The sequence below is a fragment of the Nansenia antarctica genome, assembly GCF_963989245.1.
Source record: "Nansenia antarctica genome assembly, chromosome: 11".
In the NCBI taxonomy this organism is placed as follows: Eukaryota; Metazoa; Chordata; class Actinopteri; order Argentiniformes; family Microstomatidae; genus Nansenia; species Nansenia antarctica.
The window spans coordinates 5,380,260-5,404,488 of record NC_137681.1 but is presented as its reverse complement, the minus strand read 5'-3'; the positions used below and the strand labels follow the sequence as shown (position 1 = coordinate 5,404,488).

Genomic DNA, 24,229 nt, shown 5'->3' with positions numbered 1-24,229 from the left:
CTCAAAACCTACCTGTTCTCCCGTGCATACAACCTCCACTACCCCCTAACCATCTCCCCTAACCCTGCCACCCCCCCTCCCCCCCCTGGACATTGCTGTGTTAATTGTTCCTTGTGCCTGTTCGTTAACTCTGTGTTCTATGTGCTCATGTTATCTGTTGCTTGTTGTTTCTGTGTTTTCAGTTTTTCCCATATTGTCAGTGTCTTTGAGCCTCGGAAAAGCACTATATAAATACAATGAATTATTAATATTATTATTATTATTAGAGGAGAAGACTCACTTGAAGGAGATCTTCTTCATGCGTTTCCTCAGCTGTTCCTTGGTGGTGTAGGAATCCAGGGAGATCTCTAGTCGGGGCGAGGAGCCGAACTGAATCAGCCCCACTCGCACCTGGACAAGACAGAGAGGACCATGGGAAGGTATAAAGAACTACAACCTCCTCATCCGAGGAAGATGTTAAATGTCAAGTTTAGGTGGTGTGAAATAACTCAAATAACCCCAATGGAACAAGACTGAAACTAGAGGGCATAAACACAGTAAAACATACGTATTCCAAAGGTATTTCACAAGTATCAACACTGAAACACTGATCTTAGTGTGGTGGGATCACAAAAAGGCTAGCTACTGTAGTGGATTTAATCTGGTTTCTTCCCTATTGTTGTTGAATATTGAACACAAGGAGATTGATCAACTTAGCTTGAAGCCTTTTATTTATAAAGTTACATGACAGCAGTCTAGAGTTTGCAAAGTCCAGAGCCCCAGAGCCTCAGAGCCTCCTCCTTCTCTGAGCACCCCCCATATATACAAAGTCGACACCCGTTATGACATCACTAATCTTGGCAAACAAATGTGGTGACAGGAAGCGCTAGAGTTTAGTAAGTGCGCAACAAGTCATTGGCCCTGTCCCCAGGCAGACTGGATTGCTAGCTACGATTTCCCAGAATGCAGAGATAGAGATTTCATTTCTCAATATATTTGATATAAAACTACAACACTACAGAAAAAAACTGTTTACATTACTGTGAACAAAAGATAATCTTTGAATGTAAGTCATTCCAGAAGGGTTTGGGTGAAGGCTAATAAGCCAATATGATGCTAACCTTGTCAGGCCTTATAAGAAGCTAATATGATGCTAACCTTGTCGGGCCTTATAAGAAGCTAATATGATGCTGACCTTGTCGGGCCTGATGTCCAGTGCCTCACACAGTTTGAGGGCGTAGTGTTTGGACCTCTCGAAGCTGCCCTTCCCCACGCTGTAGGAGCCGTCCATCAGGAACAGCACGTCCATGGCTGCAGAGCACTTCATCACTGAGGACACACACACACACACACATACACACACGCAGAGGCACACACACACGCACAGAGCCACACACGCACAGAGGCACACACAGACACAGACACACACACACACACACACACACACACACACAGACACACGCACACACACACACACACACACACACACACACACAGACACACGCGCAGAGGCACGCACTCACGCGCACAGAGGCACACACACACACACACACACACACACACACAACAACACAAACATGTGAATAGACACAAGGTCGCCCCTCCCCCTCCATAAACATACAAGTTTTCTCAAATGATGAGTACAGTAACAGTTCTCCACCTCCGTTCTCGGCTCAGTGAGCTCTGCTTGTTAGTAGCAGACAGCCCTGCCTTCAGCCTGACATACCTGAACACAACCACAGCTCAGAGCGGCATGTCTAAGCTGCTCATTGTGGTCTTACACAGTCCTACACACACACGCACGCACGCAAGCACGCACACGCGTGTACGCACGCACACAAACACACACACACACACACACACACACACACACACTCATACAGTCATGTAACAGACAATCAGGCACACACATATAGAGACACACACTCATACACACACACACACACACACACCAGCGTGTTTGTACTGGCTGACAGGTAGGTGATAATGGTGTAGCTGTCATGTCAGAACGCGCCGCTGGTCGTAAAGTGATCCCAGACCTGCTGCTGCCTCAATATTTCTCTCTCTACTGTCACACTGTCATACAAGACACCACAGTGTCACACACACTCTACGTGCATATAATCATAATCATAATAATCATAATAATACTACTACTACTACTAATAATAATAATAATAATAATAATAATAATAATAATAATAATAATAATAATAATGGATTTAATTTCTCAATATACTGTGCCTTCCAAGTATTGGAAAGAGGAAGCATTTTGTCTTCCTTTCGTTCTATAATCCAGTTTGGAATTGAACTCAAACCATTAGGTTAAAGGTAGAGAGTCAATGTTTTTTCAGATTGGTTTCAGCATTTACAAATTAGTAAAGTATTGGAAGTATTGGATTGACAGGTGTTTCTGGTTAGTCAACATCATCACATCACCATCACATCATGTGTGCAGGCATAAAAGTGCTGTCAATGTCACACAGACAGACACACGATACACACACACACACACACACACACGCACACACACACACACACACACACACACACACACACACACACACACACACACACACACGACAAGCAGGTATCTGTATAGTTTTCTACCACTCACTCTCTCCTACTGAGTTGATCTTGGTGATGGTCTCATGGCTTGTTTGGATCTCTTGTACCGAGTGTCCAGGACCCACTAGAGAGGAGGAACAGCACATGGCAGAGGTGAGTAAGGAAGTAAGTAAGTAAGTAAGTAAAGCTTTATTTATACAGCACCTTTCATACAAGAAATGCAGCTCAAAGTGCTTTACAACAGGAATAAAAACACAAAGTGAATATAAAAACATACAAGCATAAAATGAATATAAAAGCAGGGGAAAACAGTAAAAAGAAAAGGTAAAGTAAATAAAATAATTTAATTTTAATAATGAATAAAAAAGGGAAACAATGTACAACCTCTGCCATAACGAATTACGGTCTTAATCTCCCTGAGCGCAATAGAAAATAAAAGAGATAATAAAGAGGTGAGGAAAATAGTTTTCTATTGTAGTCTGGACAGACAGTCAGTCAACACAGAAACATACTGTAGCAGCCAGCAACCAGTCAGTCAGTCAGTCAGTCAGTCAGGTAACAGGATATTACAGTGGGAATGAACAGTGATATGGTAATGTGAGGTATAGTAATAGTTGGTTATACACTGGTTAAGAACATAACAATCATTTAGTTTCCTAAGTTCCCTCTGAATGCATGTGTGGTATGTACATTGTTCCAGAACCAATCACAGAGCCCGTGGACCAGGGTGTTAACCAATCACAGAGCCCGTGGACCAGGGTGTTACTTCCTGCCTGGGCCCACTCTGATGACAGAGAACTGCAGCAGAACGAACCACAACCGTTCATTAACATGTGTTAGCGGAGTGTGTTTAACCCTCATTCCTCACACACCCGCACACAACCACACACCCACACACTCACACACACACACACACACACACACACACACACACACCCACACAAACACACCCACACAAACACACCCACCCACCCTTGGGGCCGAGAGGCCCTTAACCTCTCTGTCTACCGTTTAGCACTCTTTAAAGGGGACGTCATTTCGAGGTAGAGAACCGACATTCCTCCCACTCTCAGGCCTTGGGAAAACCCGGGAATGACGCTTGTCCTCGAAAAAGGATTTGACTCACCGCTTGAATGAGCGCACCTCTCTCTCTCTCTCTCTCTCTCTCTCTCTCTCTCTCTCTCTCTCTCTCTCTCTCTCTCTCTCTCTCTCTCGAGTGGTGGAGGCAATTGTGAAGAAGAAAATAGGAACGCTTCAATTCTTTCATTGTAGGAGACGAGATGGGCATCACTCTCTCAGGGAAGTGTGTGTGCTTCGGAGGAGCGGGGGGGGGGGGGGGGGGGGGGGACCAGTGACGTCCAGTGATTTTCTGTGTAGAAACGCTGTCGAAAAAAGGGGCCTAGCTCTCGACCGTTCTCCATGGTAACCATACAGGGTCAGACAAATATCTCTACAGCATTAAAAGGGGGGAGGCTGGTGGTCACACATAGGGGGGTTAGGGGGCTTACATACAGTCACTCGTCCGGGGAGGAAAACAACAGCGAGGGGAGTTTTTCTGTCTTCTGTTACTGTAAAGACGCGTGATTTCACATCAACGTTATTGTAAAGGACGACACCAGGCGTTATTCAAAACCACAGCTCTGTCTGACCCACGGTGCTCTCACCACAGGCATAAACTATGCACTGACATGGTTAACCAATCACACACAGGGATTAACTATGCACTGACATGGTTAACCAATCACACACAGGCATAAACTATGCACTGACATGGTTAACCAATCACACGCAGGCATAAACTATGCACTGACATGGTTAACCAATCACACACAGGGATTACTAGCCCACAACCACAGCCACACACTGATAGATCATGTTATGACCACTCTTTCACACTCCTGCTTTAAAGCAGAGATTATCTGAGACAGTTACTGTATATACAAACCATTAAGAGAGAGAGAGAGAGAGAGACACTGTCTGTATATTGCTATGACTATTTGCTCTTCCTTTGTCCCCTTTGTACTGTTCTTATCTCATGTACTGTATTGATGTTGCTGCCATTTGTGCTTGAATGTCTTGTCTCCCCGGCATGTTTGTGCTTGCTCCAATTGTGCTTGATATGTTTGTATGTCCTGCTCCATTTGTTTGTGTTTGCTGCAATTGTAATTTTTTCAACTAATGTATTTTATTTTAGGGAGCCTATTGTCAACTGGCCCGGGGACTACAGCTGGAAATTAGCCATGTAGGCTGAAGCTGCTCCATTTACTGTTGTTACAGTTAATTAATGGGGACTGTCCACGACATCATAAACTAATAAACTAAACTAAACTAAACACACACACACACTGACACCCACCCACACACAGACACACAGACACAGACACAGACACACACACACACACACACACCTACTACTGAGGGCAAGTCTGCATCAGATACTACAGTATAAACGTTCTTTCTTCACCTTCCTGTTCCTCTCATAATATTTTTATCTCTCTCTCTCTCTCCTCAACAAATGTTTTTTTTTTTTACGATACTGTTTTTAAGATACTGGCTCGGTACATACTGTAAATTGTGCAAATGTTCAAATGTATCTTGCGCCTCAGCTTTCTCAAGCTTTTGCAGCATTACCCCACGATAACACCCCCCTAACGCCTATGATTAATGTGTAAATGAACAGAATTCTTTGAGAGTAAAGAAAAAGAAACAACCTGTTCGGTCCGAACACCTTCAGAGTATAGAGACAATATCTTCTTGATTCACTGGTTTTTTCATATGCGCTTCTCTATACAACAATATTTCAAAATGATGACGTGATAACAACAAGGTGAGACAGCAGTACTGAGATACTTCAGATATTTCTGAGTCATATTCCTCAAAAGAAAAATCAAGGGAACACCTAGTTGACACTATCAAAATGCTGCGTGGTGCACGTTTAAAATGACATCAACACCCTTTTCTCCTGTCCTGGTGTCTCGTTAAATCCAGACAGCGCTTCCTGACACCCACAACCTCGCAAAAATATTTTAGGTGTGCCCCAAGGCGCCGTTTCCGTTTGGCTTCTACTCCTTCTCCTTCTACTCCTTCTCCTTCTCGTAATTGTTAAAGTCGGTTGGTATTCAGGAGGAGTGCTGTTACTCCTCCTCTTAAACACTAGAACAGCCATCTTCCCTTGTGAGAAAAGAAAAGTGTTATATCTTTGCACTCCATCAAATTCCAGGACCCTCCTTTCATGACTTTTCCTAGATATGTGCGTTCTACCACCCAGTATCCTTACATTTTCAAAATCACATCAGGATAAGCTAGTATGAAGCTATTTTGCAGTTTTTCTGTGTAGGAGGCAGGCTAATTTACAAGGCGGCCAACTAGTGTTCTGTGTGTGTAAATAGCAGCTTCCCATTCTAAAGACTATGGTCATTTGACCCCCGAGGCGGCTCTTATAGTAGGTAAAAAAGGGCACGGCTGTTCTAGTGTTAAACAGCAGTGAGAAGCCACACACACACAACAGCAGTGTGACAGCCCCCTAACACGTCAGAGAGACTGTGGAGAACCAACCCTGACCTTAACATGGGCTCAGAGAGGCCACCATCGTTCTGGATCTTAACCCTCATCTTAAAGTCTTAACCCGGCCCGTCCGACTGCATCAGCTTCTGGAGCCAAACTTTCACTTTGACCTTCGCATTCCTGCGGCGGCTCCCTGGCTGTGTCCCTGGGAGAGAGGAGGGAGAGAGGGAGAGAGGGAGAGAGGGAGAGAGGGAGAGAGGGAGAGAGGGAGAGAGGGAGAGAGGGAGAGAGGGAGCTCTGGCAGAGGGCCGAGGAGCACAAATCACTAACGACCAGCAGCTACTAGTGGCACCTGTACCCCGGGGGCGCGGCTTAGACTACCATCACTTCACACTCTGTCCCATCACTTCACACTCTGTCCCATCACTTCACACTCTGTCCCATCACGTCATACTCTGTCCCATCACTTCACACTCTGTCCCATCACTTCACACTCTGTCCCATCACTTCACACTCTGTCCCATCACTTCATACTCTGTCCCATCACTTCACACTCTGTCCCATCACTTCATACTCTGTCCCATCACTTCATACTCTGTCCCATCACTTCACACTCTCTGTCCCATCACGTCACACTCTCTGTCCCATCACTTTACACTTCCTGGTTTCCTTCATAGACAGTCATGTGACAAAGATTGTGACAAGGACACCCCCATGAAAACTGTTGTCTTTTTTCGATTTAAACATAATGGACATTTCATCTTCATTTGAACAGCATTGAGAGATCGAGGTAACATATTATATTAATAATATAACTAAACAAATAAAACTGAAAAAAATGTATTTTAAAATGTAATTAACATGCAATTTTCTTGTGAGGAAAACCTTAGGACACCCCAACATTTATTACTACTTAAAATGCCTAAAATTAGAATCACGTGCACAACATCAGGTGCAAATGATTAGAACATTGTTAGAGAGGATTTTGGAGGAGTCTGTCTTATTTAAACTCAGAAATGTAGTTTGGTTTCCTCTTGATTGTTGAAGTGAGTGGTGTCACCATGGCGAGATCAAAAGAGCTCTCTGAGGCCTGCAGAAAGAAGGTTGTAGATGCGTATGAGTCTGGGAAGGGATTTAAAGAGATCTCCAAACAATTGTTTGATCTCGCCATTCCACTGTCAGGACAATAATTTACAAGTGGAGAACATTTAAAACAAATGCCAACATGGCCAGGTCAGGCCGTCCTAGCAAGTTCAGTCTAAGAGCAGACCAGACCGCAAGGTGCTTAAAGACGTCTCCAACAATCCTAACATGTCATCACAGGACCTACAGGTAGCTCTTGCCACAGTTGATGTCACAGTACATGCATCTACCATCAGAAAGAGACTGCACAAGTTAGATTTTCATGGGAGGTCTGCGAGAAGGAAACATCAGGGCAAGACTAAGGTTTGCCAGAGAACACCTCCTAGACAAACACCATGACTTCTAGAACACCTCGACAAACACCATGTCTTCTAGAACACCTAGACAAACACCATGTCTTCTAGAACACCTCGACAAACACCATGTCTTCTAGAACACCTCGACAAACACCAGGACTTCTGGAACAATGTGCTTTGGACAGATGAATCCAACGTTGAATTATTTGGGCACAGTAGCAGAAGACATGTTTGGCACAAACCAAAAACAGCATTTGAGCACAAGAACCTCATACCTACTGTGAAGCATGGGGGTGGAAATGTCCTGGTTTGAGGCTGCTTTGCTGCAGCAGCGCCTGGCCAGATCACCATCATAGAATCCACTATGAATTCTTTATTGTATCAGAGGGCGCTTGAGGAAAATGTGAGACCATCTGTCCAAATATTGAAGCGTATGTGGACCATGCCAACATGACAATGACCCAAAACATTCCAGTAAATCAACCAAGGACTGGCTCAAAAGAAAGAAATAGAGAGTTCTGGAATGGCCGAGTCAATGCCCGAGTCAAAGCCCTGCTATTGAGATGCTGGGGGGGGATTTGAAACAGGCTGTGTATGCGAGACACCCCTCCGGCATCACACAGCTGAAAGAATTCTGCATGGAGGAGGAGTGGGGAAAGGTTTCTCCCAGTCGATGTCAGAGACCGGTAGACAGTTATAGGAAACGTCTAATTGAGGTTATTTCAGCCAAAGGGGGCAACACCAGCTATTAGGGCGTAGGGTGTCCTAACTTTTTCCTCAGTAGGTATTGGCATCTTTAACATTTTTGTTAAATAAAATGATAACAACGTAAAATGTTTATTGTTTTTGGTTCAATTACAATCACCTTTATCTAATAGATATTGTCTGAAAGAAGACCAAATATTGGTCATGTCCATGCTTCTTAAATATACGCCATTTAGCTGACGCTTTTATCCAAAGCGACTTACATTGCAGTGAGTGCATACATTTCAGTATGGTCCGAGCGGGAATCGAACCCACAACCTAAGCGTTGTTAGCGCCATGCACTACTATCTGAGCCACAGAGGACCACAAAAAACAACTATTTCATGGGATGACCTAATTTCTTCACATGACTGTCGGCCTCAACTCCACAGCCTCATTCCAGGCTGAAAAACACCTCTTGACAGTAACGGCTTAAGACCTCAGGCCTTCCTTCCCTCTCTGAACAAGGCCTTACAGATTTACGGCGCGTGCTTAATGCGTGTGGAGAAACACGTAGTCGGGAAAAAACACACTGTGGAAGAGAAACTGCCGCAGGGGAGCTTACAAGACGATCTGTGTCAGTCGAAGAAGAGGGCCGGGAGCTTTAGAGAAGCTTTAGAACATTCCCAGGAAATCTATGAGGGAAAAACCGTGATGATGTTCTATCTTCCCATGGACCTGGATAGACTAGGAAGGATTATGTGGGTTTCACTCCCTCAAGTACTGGAACATGTAAAATAAATCTGTGTAAAATAAAGGAGGGGGAGGAGGGTGTGATTCTTAGACTGCTGGTTTTGTTGAAGTTCAAAAGTGTGTTAAAAGAGCATAGTAAATACTTTGGGGATGGCTCTAAAGCTGTCATTTTAGAACACACGTCAACTGGTTATATTGGCCAAAAGCCACCCACCCACCTCTCCTTCGGGGCGAACATGGAGTCATGGAGTAGTAACTTGCAAACGTACGTGCTGCTATTGTAGGCAGGGTGATAAAAAAGCTCAGCAGAATTCCGCTGTCTGGAAGTAAAGTGCCACTTAACTAGGAGAAGGAATTCAGTAGGAGGAGATTCAACGGGTTGTTCAACAATTGTTCGGCGAGGATATAAACAATTATGACCTCGGACAGATAAAAGAAATAAGTTGTTCAGTGCTCACTGAACAATAGCTCAGGTTCTCTCATTAGTGTAGGGTTAAGGTTAGGGTTAGAGTTAGGGTGAAATATAAACTGAAGGCTTTGTCTTATGAATCTTATGTAAATCTCTTAAATGTTTTTACCTGCACACTAGAGGTTGTACGCGCACTCGTACACACACACACACACACACACATACGCACACGCACGCACACGCGCGCACACACATTCCGCTGACAAAACAAGTACCAAACATTATCAATGCCTGTGTGCCTGTGCCTGTGTGTGTGTGTGTGTGTGTGTGTGTGTGTGTGTGTGTGTCTGTGTGTCTGTGTGTGTGTGTGTGTGTGTGTGTGTGTGTGTGTGTGTGTGTGCGTGTGTGTGTGTGTGTGTGTGTGTGTGTGAGTCTCATTAGTGATGGTGGTGGAGTATCATCCTACCTTTAATCAGCAGCAGAGACAGGAGGAGGGAGAGCTGGCAGGCAGAATGCATGATGGGAAACCTGAAAGGATCAACAAAGAAAGAACAATCCGTTTAGATGGTCTAGGACAGATCACGCCCCTCGACAGAGAAAAGGAGAACGGGAGGGAGAGAAAACTTGAGATGGAGAGAGAGAGCGAGAGAGAGAGAGAGAGAGAGAGAGAGAGAGAGAAAGAGAGAGAGGGTGAGAGAGAGGGTGAGAGAGAGGGTGAGTGATCATTAGAAAGTGAAAGAAAAATGTGTGTGTGAGTGAGAATTTATTTGAGAGTGAGCTAGAGATGGAAACAGATCATTAGAGAGAGCGTGAGAGTGAGTCAAAGAGAGAGAGAGATCATTAGAGACAGAGAGAAAGAAAAGTGTGAGATTGAGCTAGACATAGAAACCGATCTTTAGAGAGAACATGAGAGTGAGAGAAAGTCAGAGAGAGAGAGAGAGAGAGAGAGAGAGAGAGAGAGAGAGAGAGAGAGAGAATTAGACAGACAAACACACTTAACTCCTGCTCTTGAAAGATGTACAATGTCCTGGGCACAGCCTGGTAAAACAGATCTACGTTCTATTCTGAGCTGTGAGCAGAGGGGCAGCAGAGGCTTGAACCAAAGCGGAGCTATTTTAACATTCTGCTCTTCTGTAACGTGTAAAAACCACAGGTCGGGTCATTCGCGGGGTCAGTCTAAATGCAGATACACACACACCCAGAGCTCAGACTCACTGCCTTTCAGTTGACCCTCCACAGGCTGCTAAATACACAGAAGTAGACACATGTGGGTGTTAATAGGGGTGACAGTGAGCCTTACCAAGGCTTCTAGGTCTCGTCTCCGAAAATAGGGCCTAGCGGGTAGAGAATGCGCGCTGTAGGGAGGACAGTGACCTTGGTCGGCAGGCATGCTAGCACGGAATGGAATGCAGAGAATGGACAATCGGTCTCTCGGCAACAGCGAGTCGTCTCTTTGAATCACCTGCGTCGAACGTGTCGTGAGCACATTGCAGGCCCTTATGTCATCTGTTATAGACTGTTATAAGGAGCTATATGCATATACTTAGGACTCTTCACTATAGAGTATGTGTTGGCTAGTCCATGGCTACGCAAGTGTTGTTGATGAGCAACTCGGGTGTGTTAGTTAGTGCTAGGCTGGAATAAAAGCGTTAATGCACTTCCTGTTCCTGTATACTCCTGGCTAGGAGGCGTTGCGATGAGCGTACTACACACACCGACACCGCCTCCTGTTTTGATAACACAGGTTCAAATCCCACAGTTGAGAGACTTCAAGGTATTGTTGGAGGAGTTGACCAGCGCATGCCACCAAGCCACTGAACAGAAGCTCCCTTATTCACTCTAACTGGAGTAATCATTAACAAAGTGGGGTGGTGGGAGTGCAGGGGGGTGGGGGGGGGGGGGCGAATGTGAGCTTCTAGGGAGGAGAGGAGAGCAGCATCAAGGCATTCTTTCTCTGGACGTCGTCGACTGACTGAATCACCACCGTTCTCCCACAGGCAGGGAGTCAGGTTGAGCTCGGCGCTCCTAGACGCTGATCTAAGGTCTGTTTTGCACTCCCCCCCACTGACGGTCAAGGTTAGGACGAGGGTGGGGTACGCGGATCCTAGACCCTTCCACCCAGAGCTCCTCTCCTCTCAGACCCCTGGCCGGCTCTCACAGCTTGAGGTCAAAGGTTGAACCTTCAAGGGCCAGACTGGGGGGGGGGGGGGGGGGGGGACCAAATTAAGAGACCGTTGACAAACGACACCCCCCCACCCCACCCCCCCCACTGTCACATAATGTCACATAGCGCTTTGAGTGACTGGTTTTAATATCCCCGCCTGCGTATTGAACTCTCTACCCCAGAGTTCACCGACTGGTCCTGGAGAACCACATAGTTAGGGGGTGCAGGTTTTTGTTCCAGCCTGCATCTAACAGTGACATGGCTTGATGAGTCGTTGGTTAGTTGCAACAGGTGTGCTAGAGCTGGGTTACAACAAAAGCCTGCACACCCTGTGTCTCCCCCAGGACCAGGGTTGAAAAGTGATGTGGTGTAAATTACACACTGGATCCAAAATATGCCCAAATAGCAACCAAGTCCATCCACTGATAAATAAGAAAGTGGAGGAAGGAAACAGCAGCTACAGTGGCACCTGGATCCCAGGGCTGCAGCTTGAACTCCCATCACTTCACACTCACTCAGTATTGCCAGATGGGATTGTTTTCCAGCCTAACCACAGCCTAAAAAACCGCCCAGTGTGATCATAAGTAGCCCAATATTGGGCGGGAATACGCCCAATCTGGCAACACTGTTCACACTCTGGTTTCTTCATACAGTCATGTGAAAATCTTTGTCTTTTTCTATTTAAACATATGGACATTTGATCTTCATTGTAACAATATTGAGAGATGGAGGTCATATAACTAAACAAATAAAACAGAAACTAATGTTTTTTTTAATGATTTGTAAAATGTAATTAATAGGTGTGCAATGTCCTTTTGAGGAAAAAGTTAGGACACCCCTGTATTTATTACTACTTAAGATTAGAATCACGTACAAAAGATTAGAACATTGTAAGAGAGGATTTTGGGGGGTCTGTCTTATTCAAACCTCAGACATTTAGTAAAAAAATCGAAATATGCCCAAACAGCAACCTAGTCCATCCACTGATAAAAACAAGAAAGTGGAGCAAAAGGGATGTTCTGTAAGTGTTGGAACTGGGCCATGGGCAGACAGCGACTAGACAAGATAACCATGACAGTGTCCCAGCACAACAGCTGGGCTTTTTAATGGGGCACGGCATTGCAATGTAATGGTGTCCAGTAAAAGACATCACTCTCTGTTACGTAAAAAAAAACACGGAATTATGGAATCGGCTTCATGCAACTGCAACATCCAAATGTCTCAATCCACTGAGCACACTCAAAAACGTATTAAATTGTAGGCCTATATAATGACCCATTTTTAGTTTTCGCTTTTAATTGTTATTTTATCTGATGTTTTCTGTTAAGCACTGTGAGTCTACATTCATTTGTATGAAGATGTGCTATACAAATACATCTGCCTTTGCCTATCCATGACAACAAAGTATTGTAAGATATTTAACACTAGAACAGCCGTGCCTTTTTACCTACTAAAAGAGCCCACCTCGGGGGTCAAATGCCCATAGTCTTTACAATGCTACGCTGCTATTTACACACAACGACCACTAGTTGGCCGCTTGTAAATTAGCCTGCCTCCTACACAGAAAAACTGCAAAATAACTTTATACTAGCTTATCCTGAAGTGATATTGAAAATGTAAGGATACTGAGGTGGTAGAACGCACATATCTTGGAAAACTCATGAAAGGAGGGTCCTGAAATTTCATCGAGTGCGAAGATATACCACTTTTTTTTACTCACAGGGGTCAAATGACCCCTCATGGCTGATTAAACATTAAACATTTTCAGCCATGTTGACGTTGTGAACGTGTGAAAACCACAATCTTTAAACATGAATAGCGGAAAAGAACTCAGAGCGAGATACACTTGTTAGGTAGGAGGAACACCCACCGGTGGGGATCACTGAAGTGTGAGAAACTCGCATTACTCATCAAAGAGACACGCACACACACACACGCACACAGTCTTTCAGTTGAAACCACCGTATCGTCGACTTCCTCCTACCTACGCATGTCTCTGTGGTGAACAGAGTTAGACAGACGACAGTCTTTCTGACAGTCTGCCTCCTCAAAGAGGATGAAGGTGCCAAAAAGATAGAACGATAAGATTGAATGTCTTTGATGTGGGACACCTCCAAGTGTGTCTGAGACAGTATGAGAGTGTGTGTGTGTGTGTGCGTGTGTGTGTGTGTGTGTGTGTGTGTGTGTGCGTGTGTGTGTGTGTGTGTGTGTGTGTGTGTGTGTGTGTGTGTGTGTGTGTGTGTGTGGAGCCTCCTCAGGTCTGGACAGTGATAAGTGATTGTTGGTGTTGCAGGTGTCTGAGGCAGTTTTACAGTTGAGGGATTACAGGTTGGAGGGTTGCAGTGCTATTCCATCCACTATCCACACACCCACACACAGACACACACACGGAAACCTTTCCTGAAAGTTGACACACACACAACGCAGCTTGCTTCTAAAAGGAGTAAAGGATGGTGAGGTGGGGGGGGAGAGGGGGGAGCAGATACACTTGGAACACTAGCCTCTAGAGAGAGAGGGTCTGCAGATAAGGGTTATTATAATGACCCCTATGGCCGATAAGCCAGGCCTTATTTCCTGTCTGGGGGAGTGAATGTCAGTCAGGAAGTATGTGTGTGTGTGTGTGTGTGTGTGTGTGTGTGTGTGTGTGTGTGTGTGTGTGTGTGTGTGTGTGTGTGTGTGTGTGTGTGTGTGCGTGTGTGTGTGTGGGAACGTGAGGCAGACAGACAGACCTGCGTGGAGGAGGGAGACCTCTCTATTAAGAGGAGACTCTCTTTCGTATGAGATAGCCATCTGAGGACCTGCCACAGGAGGGGCTCTCTGAGGGGGGGGGGGCTGGCCAGGAGGGGCTGTGTGAGGGGGGGGGGGGCTGCCCAGAGCGCTGCCTGGCTCAGGAGCCCCCCTCAGATAACTATCTACTATCGCTGGGCCGCGGAGGTCTTTGTGTGCTCAGTGGAGCGTTCCAGGGACCAGGAGAGATTTCATTAAGGAGTAAGAGGGGCGGTTTAGTCTCTAGTACACACACACACACACACACACTCACACAGAGCAAATGAACACATACACAAACACAGGTCTACAGACATGAAAGCATGCATGAGCGCACACACATACACACACACACACACACACACACACTCCATTCTTTCACATCCACACTGTTCTGTAGGGTCCTATCCATTTTACATTTACATTTTTACCATTTAGCAATGGTAAGACGCTTTTATCCAAACAATAACAATAATGTATCATTACAATTAGAGATTACAGGGACATTCTCCATGGAGTAACTGAGGGCTAATTGGCCTTACTCAAGGGCACATTAGTGGTGATGTTCCCAGGTGGGATTTGAACTCCTACCCTTCTCTGGTCATTTTTTCTTGCTCCCATCAACCAACCTAACCTCCTCTCTCTCTCTATCGCCTCACGCCCTCTCTCCAACGATGAACACATTCCATCTTTATCACAGACCTTTATCACAAGCCTTCCTCCTTTATTCTCCCTCCCTTCCTTGAGGACATCGCTGACCTGACACGACTCGATCGGTCGAAAGCGCCGCAATGAAAAACTTGCATGAGTCACGTTGGGGCGGCTGTGGTGCAGGAGGCAGAGCTGCCGTCGTCTAATGACCGCAAGGTCGGCAGATTGGCGGTTTGAGCCCCGGCTGGCCACATGTTCAAAGTGTCCTTCGGGCAAGACACTGAACCCCAAATTGCTCCCAGTGAGCGGGCCGGCGCCTTGCATGGTAGCTTGCCACCATTGAATGTGTGTGTGAATGGGTGAATGAGAGGCCGTTGTAAAGCATTTTGGATAAAGGCGCTATGTAAGTGCATAAGTCCATTTACCATTTACGTTAGATCAGCGATCACATGGAGGAAGGGAGGACCTCTCCTGCAACTCCTCTCCAGTAACATCTGAAAAGAATATTCTGTGCATTCCAGGCACATGTTTTTCCTTTCTCCATTCCTGATATGTGCAACACATTTCCTAGTGGGAGAGGCGGACCGTATGATGTTGAGGTTATTTGTAGACAGACACTCTCGGACCGGTGGTGGTTGTTTCCGTTTTCCCCCAGCATGCCGAGGGTGTATGTGGCACACTGGCCTGTACATACTTGTGTTCTGACCTCTCCCATAATATGGCAAATGGGGGAAGGGGGGGGGGGGGGGGGGGGGGGGAGAGGGGGGTTTCATAGCATCTCTGTCATTCCTACATGGTCCTACAGTTGCTGTGGGTGAGCTGAGCTAGTAAACACTATCTGACGAAGGAGTCAAATTCACAACAAGTGCACACACAGTAGAAGCACAACGCCAACGTAGAGAAGAACCTTCTGGTACTTTAGTAGAATGACCTTCTAGTACATAAGTACTTTGCTGTTCTGGAGGTCCATTTCATGCAAGTTCCAATATACAGTAGATCATTTTTCTAAAAGTAGTTTTTTTAGGTTTTTTTGGAAGGGAAGGTTTGTCACAATCTACGTCGATGTAAAAACCTGAGCCCAAACAACTAAAACAAACTGTTTGGGAAATGTACATTTTTAATTTGGAAATTATTATTATTATTCAACTTTATTCGATTCCATTTCATTCGACTTCAGCCCATCATCTTTGTGTTCCGTCTTGGTCAGGAGAGGCTGGTGGAGGTAGAAATCGGAGGACTGCCTCATTGTAATGCACAGAACGGAATCAAAAACACGCTTCATGTGGCCTGGGGTGGTCCAGTGGTCTAGCACCGTGGTCTACAGTGCACACATTATGCCCATGTCGGCATGGGTTTGAATCCGGCCCCATGCCCTGCTGACATGCCCTCTCCTCTCCCTTCTTCTCCTTACTTTCCTGTCTGTCATCACTGTATCTGTCCAATAAAAAATGAAAAATATGAGTGGGACTGCCCCCACTCAGAAAAACTAACAACAACAAAAAACAAGTTTCATACGATTCCTCATTCCATCGCATGCATTACGCAATGAGCCTTGTCCTCCCGACTATGTCTACCTCCACCAGCCTCCCCCCCTCCTGTTTTTGGTGTACGTCAAAGATCCTGGAATGGTTTGCGGAACACGAATTCCCGAAACCACACAAAAGGCAGAAATGGCTTAGTCATTTAAAGCTGCCTTCTGTTTTGGATGTGTGACAAGTCAGAAGCTGCCTCCTCCACACCACATAATTAGAAAGCGGAGCTCTTGGACTCACTTCATACAATACTAGGATCACTAACCTGAACTTAAACACCAGCTACTCCTGCATACTTGCACACATATATGGACACACACACACACACACAGACACACATATGCACACAAACATAATATGCGCACACACAGACACACAGACACACACACACACACACACACAAACATATGTGCGCACACACACACACACACACACACACACACACACACACCCTTTAAGCACTCCCCTATGTTTGGAAAATCTTAGCCTATACTCTATATTCTGTTCTATTTCCCTGATATCCTTTGCATCCATTGGTTCCCTCTTGGAACTCTAACAGGTTTGATACTGTCAGTATTCTGTTTCCCAGACGTGGACCAGCGATTGAGGAATGCATTCACCTATACCAGTGGTTCTCAAACCTCTCCTCGGGGACCCCCAGACCAGACGCTCCACATATTTGATCTGTTCCACCACCAGACCAGCACACCTGATTCAACTAATCAAGTACAAAACAAGTACTTGATTAGTTGAATCAGGTGTGCTGGTGGTGGAACAGATCACATATTATGTGGAGCGGCTGGGGGTCCCCGAGGAGAGGTTTGAGAACCACTGGTATAGAAGATGGACTCTTTTAGTTAATCATGTCATCAAGACAAATTGAGGGTGTGCGTTCTTACACTACAGGTACTGTACACTTGTTTGACAGAGTGTCTAAAAGAAGGAAATGGGGGTCAAGGCTCATGGGAGTATAGCAACTATTTCATACAACACAAGTCGCTTTGAAATGTGAGCCGTTATCAATTTGAAAAGAATGCTCTGATCAAATTCCTTTCAAGTTACTCATACAGACGGACCGAAGTGCATGCACGCACGCACGCACGCACGCACGCACGCACGCACGCACGCACACACACACACACACACACACACACACACACACACACACACACACACACACACACACACACACACACACACACACACACACACACACACACACACACACACACACACACACACACACACACACACACACACACACACACACACACACACACACACACACACACACACACACACACACACACACACTTCAAAGGACTCTGCTCATCAGAGGACCGAGCATGAAAGTCGTGGTGAACAGGATGAAAGTGTCTCCTTAATACTTTTAGCAAGGGCGCTCTCATCTCATCAAACACTCAAAACTTAGGCTACTCAAAGAAACAGGAGCCCTTTAAAGATCTGAAACATTCTGTCCAACTCAGCAGTTTTGTCTCATTGTCCTGACCTGACACACAGACTCTCCTACCAGCCCAGCTGGTCTCTGTCTCTGCCCCTCAAGTCCAGTAATGTGACGGGTCAGAGCTGGGTCGGGTCAAGGGTTATGATCAAGGATCACAACAGTACTGCTGTTAACAGCGTTGTTATTAGAAGACACTTTCCTCAGTGTCACTCCTAAACCAAGAGTGATCGGATGCTTATACAATAAAATAATTCAATAACCTGACATTTAAAAATGATTGTTGATTCTTCAAATCAAACACATAGACTGTATCATTCGGATAATTCGGATAGTATCTCCTTACAAACCAAAGCAACAAGCATGGGCCAATTGCCTGCAACAAATCACCGGAATCAGAAGTCAAAGTCAATGATTACATACATCCTAACGTTACGCTCGTCTGACAGTTACAGTCAAATCAATCGCAAAAAAAAACACGCACAGCCGCCGGGTGAATAAAGTCCAAAACAGCAGGTCTCTCTCACACCACGCCAGTGTCTCTATGAGCAGAAACAGCAGCATTCTGATGGACAAAAGCTTTGAGAAACACATGACACGGTATTTCAGCTCAATTCAGACCTGCCTAAAAAAATCCTACACATAAAACAGTTTTAAGCATAACAATCTGGTTGAATTACACACCATGTCGTGAGTTTAGAATGAGAAGGTTCTATCTCCGTTTAGAATGATAAGGTTCTATCTCCGTATAGAATGATAAGGTTCTATCTCCGTTTAGAATGATAAGGTTCTATCTCCGTTTAGGGCAGTTCAGAGATATTGAGCGTCAAAGTTTTTACATTCCATTATGTTCTGTGAGATGGAACCTTTGTATTTTATTAATTACTAACTCAAAAATGTCAACATTTTAAAAATAACACCACACAGGCATTAATAAACACCTAATGTAAAAAAAACTCAATTTTGACAAAAATGGAGATAGAACCTTATAATTCTAACGTCACCATGTGCTATTCGGTTGGAATCCCTTTTCAACCCACCGATAGCGGACACGCGGGGTTCCTCTCCTCAAGTGCGTCCTCTGGGCAGCAGGTTCCCCGTCTCCCCGAAGCCAATAATAATAATAATAATAATAATAATAAAAAACCTCCGCTAAAAGATGCAGGAACCTCTCACTTCCGCAAGGAGCCGGAGCAAAGTGAACTCCCTTCGTTTGGGAGATGGGATAGAGAGCAGTCTTTCACCCTGCCCATTTCAAGGACACGACCACCACCAGACCGACGCGCTCCACCATCCCAGACAGTTCCTGTTATAATCCTTGGTGGTGGAGAGCGGCCTCATGTCCCGTGTGGTGTCCCCTGCGGTGACCGAGAACTATTGATTCTTGAACAGTGCCTCATGAACCGGTCTACCTCATCAAAAGCAAAATTCTAACATCGTTTTACTCCATTCTCTGTAAACAAACACTCTAGTCGATGGCTTCAAAACATGGTTAAAACTATAATGTTGATAATCATGAATGGCCGGTCCATGTCCACAGCTCAGGGGTGACTGACCGCTGTTGTTGTTTGAATCCCAGATTGTTGAGTTAAAGGGGTAACATAGAATCTGTATGAAATGTTCCCAAACTATTTATGTACCTATGGAAAATTAAGTCATTCTAATTCCTGACAAATTATTGACGCTTTGCAAACTGAACTTTAATGTATAAAAACGCAAACAATGAATACAGATACTGAGGTACAGTAAATAAGGCAACAATCATACAAAGTGCTGTTTCTTCATAATTTTAATTAATTTTGCCATTTAGCAGACGCTTTTAATCCAAAGCGACTTACATTTACGAATTACAGGGACATTCCCCCTGGAGTAACTGAGGGCTAAGTGCCTTACTCAAGGGCACACTAGTAGTGGTGTGGTTTCAGGCGGGATTTGAACTCACAACCTTCCGATCACAAGTTCAACTCACTATCCACTACTACCCCCTTCATGAACAATGGAAGGTACAGAACATGAAAAGAAAACAAAGGACCAGGGTAGAAACGACACGCCTGGTATTGACCACATGCTAAAATAAAATAAAATAAAGTATTTAGTTTAGCAACAATGTATGAAATAAAAACATTTATTAATTCAAACCAACTGTGTCAACTGTCACCAAAAGACCGAAAAACATTCAAACTGAACTTGTCTTCCATGAAAGTATAAAAAGTAATAAAACACACTCCAATCATCACTTTGATGTGCCACTAATCATCTTCATGATGTTGAGAACATGCTCTTCCAGTTGATCCATCTGTGAAAGAGAAATAAAGTCAAGTTAACATTGTGCAAAGGCTATTCTAGTATTTCTACCTTCTGAAATAATGGCTAGGACTGGTGATATCAAGCGAAAGTGTTCTTTATATACAAATCTGCTGACATACACTTGTGATCACTTTCAATTCAATAAAACGAGCTATTAGATATTCACTTTCGTATTCTGGACGTACAATTCACATTTCTCAAAAACAACAAACTGTCAACTTATATGACGTCTTGCTGCAAGGCATTCTGGAACCTGCAGTTCCACCCATTCTTATCTTAACGATAAATAATAACTCTTTTAACTGTCAATCAATCATGTAACATATGAATCAATCATGTAAGCTATGAAGTTACAACAGCTATCCTACTGATGATAATGATTATGTGTAGAAGTGTTCTGGTCTGATGGCGTTTAGGAAGGTGTGGAGGGGTGTCCAGAAATATAGCCCGGGTGAGCCCCTCAACCAGGTCTCGGGGTGGTAAAAGGGTAGCCCCTCGGCCCCGAGCCTGGTGGAGTGGAGAGGAAAACAACAACCCATACGACGAAGAAGAAGAAGGCGTTTAGGAAGAAAGGACGACTCTCACCTTTTTCTTCAGGTCCACGTAGCAGCAGCATTGGTTGCAAGGACCTGAAATAAAACAGATCAGTCAAATCAAATCAATATAAAATGTCACCACCATCTTCAAACAAGGCAGGATGTCAACATTGTTTCCCTGTGTTCTATTGGCAGACTCAGGGCTGCACGTATGGATACACTACACGTATATGGATATTTTTCTAAACGCACATTTTTGTTGTACAAGTGGGCCTCTCAACCACATGAACACAGTGTTTTCACTCACATAGACGGAGATTTCTCTAAACGGATAAAAAAGTGAAGAAATAAAAAAATATCCGATTGAGTGGATCAGTGTGGTTATGTTAAACGGAGCTGGTGTTGATGCAATGACGTCAAGCGTCGAGCCGTTCACACATGCGCATTGAAGCAAAACGGTTGTCAACAGCAACAATGGCTCAACTTCAACGTCGGTCCACACAAAATCATTTAAAAAAAAAACGTTTTGCTTTCTTCTTGGCCACCATAACTTGCTTTTCTGTCTGTTTTGTACTCTTTTTTTTGTTGTACTGTACTGTTTCAAAGAGTTTGGTCTGTTTACGTTTTGAGTCACTGCCGCCGTTTGATTACAACTGACTGCGCATTCCCATAACGTTCTTCTACGGTATTTGACAGATCGTGTTCAGTTTGGGCTTTTCGTATGGACAGAGATATTTTTGTGGTGTTTTGTGGAGTTTAAAAAAATAAACGAGGACGAAAATATCAGCTTAAAAAAATCTCTATATACTGTACGTGTAGTCCAGGCCTCAGTAATTCCTGAGTTCTATCTCTTGAATGCAACAAGATTAATAGACTAGGATTATATTTTGGAATGGTAGTCGGACGCTTTAACAGCTGACGCAGAGGAGGTGTGGTTGAGGAGGAGAGGGGGAGAGAGGGTTAAGGTTAAGGTCATCGGTAGGGTTGGGTACCGAAAATCGGTACCGGTAGGTACCGGTTACTTTACATTCGGTATGTACCCGTACCGAAATCGCAAAGGAGATTTCGGTACCTCATTTCGGTACTTTTCTATCTCGCCCCCTGGTGTCCGGTGTCAACTGGTGACTCGTGACGTCACATCGCCTGTTAAATTTCCACTCAGTGAAAGCAGCGAGTACGGAAGGATAACGAGAAGGTTGCTAATAGCAACTTCCGCTAGCGGGTTGGCGTAACGCGACGCTCGACTTATGGGTGCGTTCCGTAAACTCGTTCTGGAATTCTGATCACCACTCGTGGAATGCCTTCTGTCCAATCAAATGACTTGCTCCCCTTATGACGTCGGGCCCAGTGTGCGCTGCGACGCTCTCAGAGCGAGTTTACGAACGCAAGCCTCTGATTGGACAGTGCACTCCAGGATTCGACGCGTCTTTTGATGACGTAGTGCGGATGTGTGGCTGCGTCTCTGCGAGGTGGACAACATGATCGGGGATCTCTTGATATTCGGGTACTGTCCTTATCCTACTACTGTGTCTGAAAAATCAATCGTTATGTCATCATGGACCAGAGAGGGGGAGGGGAGTAGTAGTAGCTGAGCGGCAACAGAGTTTGGATTTTGACGAGGTGGAGGGCTCCAGTTTATCAGAGTTATATTTCCTCTTGGTCTTCTTGGTTCTGGGGGCTATGCAGGCCTCTTCATTAGATCCCTTTTCTAAGAATATTCTAATGTCCTTGAGGGGCTGCCGAACAAGTGTGTACTCGTATTCGACATCAGTACCAACGATAGGCACCCCCAGCTTAATGGAGTCCCCAAAGCTCAGGAGTTTTATTTTCATTTATTTTAATTGAAAAATAAAATTGTGCCTCAGCAATAAAAAAGTGAAAAGCTGTTTAATGTTGTCGACCGTGTTATTATTATATATATATGTCATTTCAAAAAATCTAAAGTACCGAATTAAGTACTGTTTTGGTACCGGTACCGTTTTTAAAGTATCGGTTAGGTACCGGTACCGGATAAAACCCAAACGGTACCCAACCCTAGTCATCGGGGAGGCCGTTTTTTCTCCATTTCCTCTCAGCTGCCCGGAACTCTATTCTACAAGCTAAATGCCAAAATGTAAATGTAAACAAGCTACAGCTTTTGAGACGGTATCAGTATGACGTGTGAGAAGTAGTCAGTAAGCAGGGTCCGCTGACTGCTTGGGTAGAGCACTAAGGGGGGCGTACCGTTGACGCTCTTTGAGTGTGTTGTGCTCTGTGGTTCCTTGGGTTCACTCCACCATTCAATCTTCTGTGAAGCGTGATCTGGAATCAAGACAGTCAATGTAGTTCATATAGACAGTCAAATGAGTTCAGACATCGCATGGCTACATCAACCTCACATTGACTTGGTTGTTAGCTACTTGAGGTGATTTGGCCACACATTGTCATCCATCCATCCACAAATCCATCGATCCATCCATCCGTCCATCCACAAATCCATTCATCCATCCATCCATCCATCCATCCTCCCTCCCTCCCTCCCTCCCTCCGTCCGTCCACAAACCCATCCGTCCATACCGTAGCCAGGGGCCGGGGCTGGTGTGACCTCCTCCGTGGCCAGGTGGTTCTGGTTCTGCCTTGGGGTGTTGACTGGGCCGGCGGCGGTGGTGGGGGCGGTGTTCTTCAGCTTGGCCTGGACCAGGCCCTGCAGGATCATGGTGTTGAGGTGGCCGCTGCCGCGCGCCGCCATCATGGTGACGGACAGCAGGTTGAACTCGCCGTCGAAGGCCTGGACGCTGGCCTGCACGCCGTCTGACAGCCACGACATGAACAGCAGCAGTACCTCCATGGGCCAGGCGGAAGGGAAGTGCTCCTTACCTACCCAGGGTATATACAGGAATCCTGAGGTTAATTTCAATACCTTTCTAAGACTTTTTAAAGACCGTGTCAACATTTCCCAGACCTCACCGCCACTTCGAGCTGTAACCGTTTACATCAGTAACAGTTTTAGTTTGCATTTAGTATTGAATTTTCGGTTCATCTTTTGTTTTTTAATTTAACTAATAAATTCACGAACTTTTACTAAAAGTTTTTAGGACTCAAACTCTTTGTACAGAGTCTAATTCAGCAAAATACCAACAAAATTCAAGACCTCATAAAATCATGAAAATACTTTTTAATACTTATTAAGGGTCTTGATTTTCCCAAAATTGATTTATCAACTTTTAATACTTTTCAAGACACAGCGGATACCCTGCTACCAAACACACACAGAGGCTCCTTACCTACCAGACACACAGGGGTGACAAAGGGGCGGCTGTGGTTCAGGAGGTAGAGCTGCTGTCTAATGATCGCAAGGTCGGCAGATCGGCGGTTCGAGCCCCGGTTGGCCACATGTCGAAGTGGCCTCGGGCAAGACACTGAACCCCAAATTGCTCCCAGTGAGCGGGCCGGATGCGGCGCCTTGCATGGTAGCTTAACGCCATTGGTGTGTGAA

The 24,229-nt window shown here is 45.0% G+C and overlaps 2 protein-coding genes across 2 annotated transcripts in view; both read right to left on the bottom strand.

The window, feature by feature from the left end:
- The window catches only part of vwa2 (von Willebrand factor A domain containing 2), a gene marked incomplete at its 3' end in the record, with an annotated part of 14,831 nt that extends 12,165 nt beyond the window's left edge, over window positions 1-2,666 (bottom strand). The window contains exons 1-3 of the mRNA XM_080541908.1: window positions 2,597-2,666; window positions 1,175-1,308; window positions 281-390 (exon numbers count right to left, since the gene is read on the bottom strand). Coding sequence (XP_080398034.1) covers window positions 281-390; window positions 1,175-1,308; window position 2,597 — 245 coding nt within the window. The 5' untranslated portion in view covers window positions 2,598-2,666. The remainder of the gene's footprint in view (window positions 1-280; window positions 391-1,174; window positions 1,309-2,596) is intronic.
- Window positions 2,667-6,167: 3,501 nt separating this feature from the next.
- The window catches only part of tdrd1 (tudor domain containing 1), a gene marked incomplete at both ends in the record, with an annotated part of 37,274 nt that continues 19,212 nt past the window's right edge, over window positions 6,168-24,229 (bottom strand). The window contains 2 exons of the mRNA XM_080541907.1: window positions 6,168-6,256; window positions 23,311-23,610. Coding sequence (XP_080398033.1) covers window positions 6,168-6,256; window positions 23,311-23,610 — 389 coding nt within the window. The remainder of the gene's footprint in view (window positions 6,257-23,310; window positions 23,611-24,229) is intronic.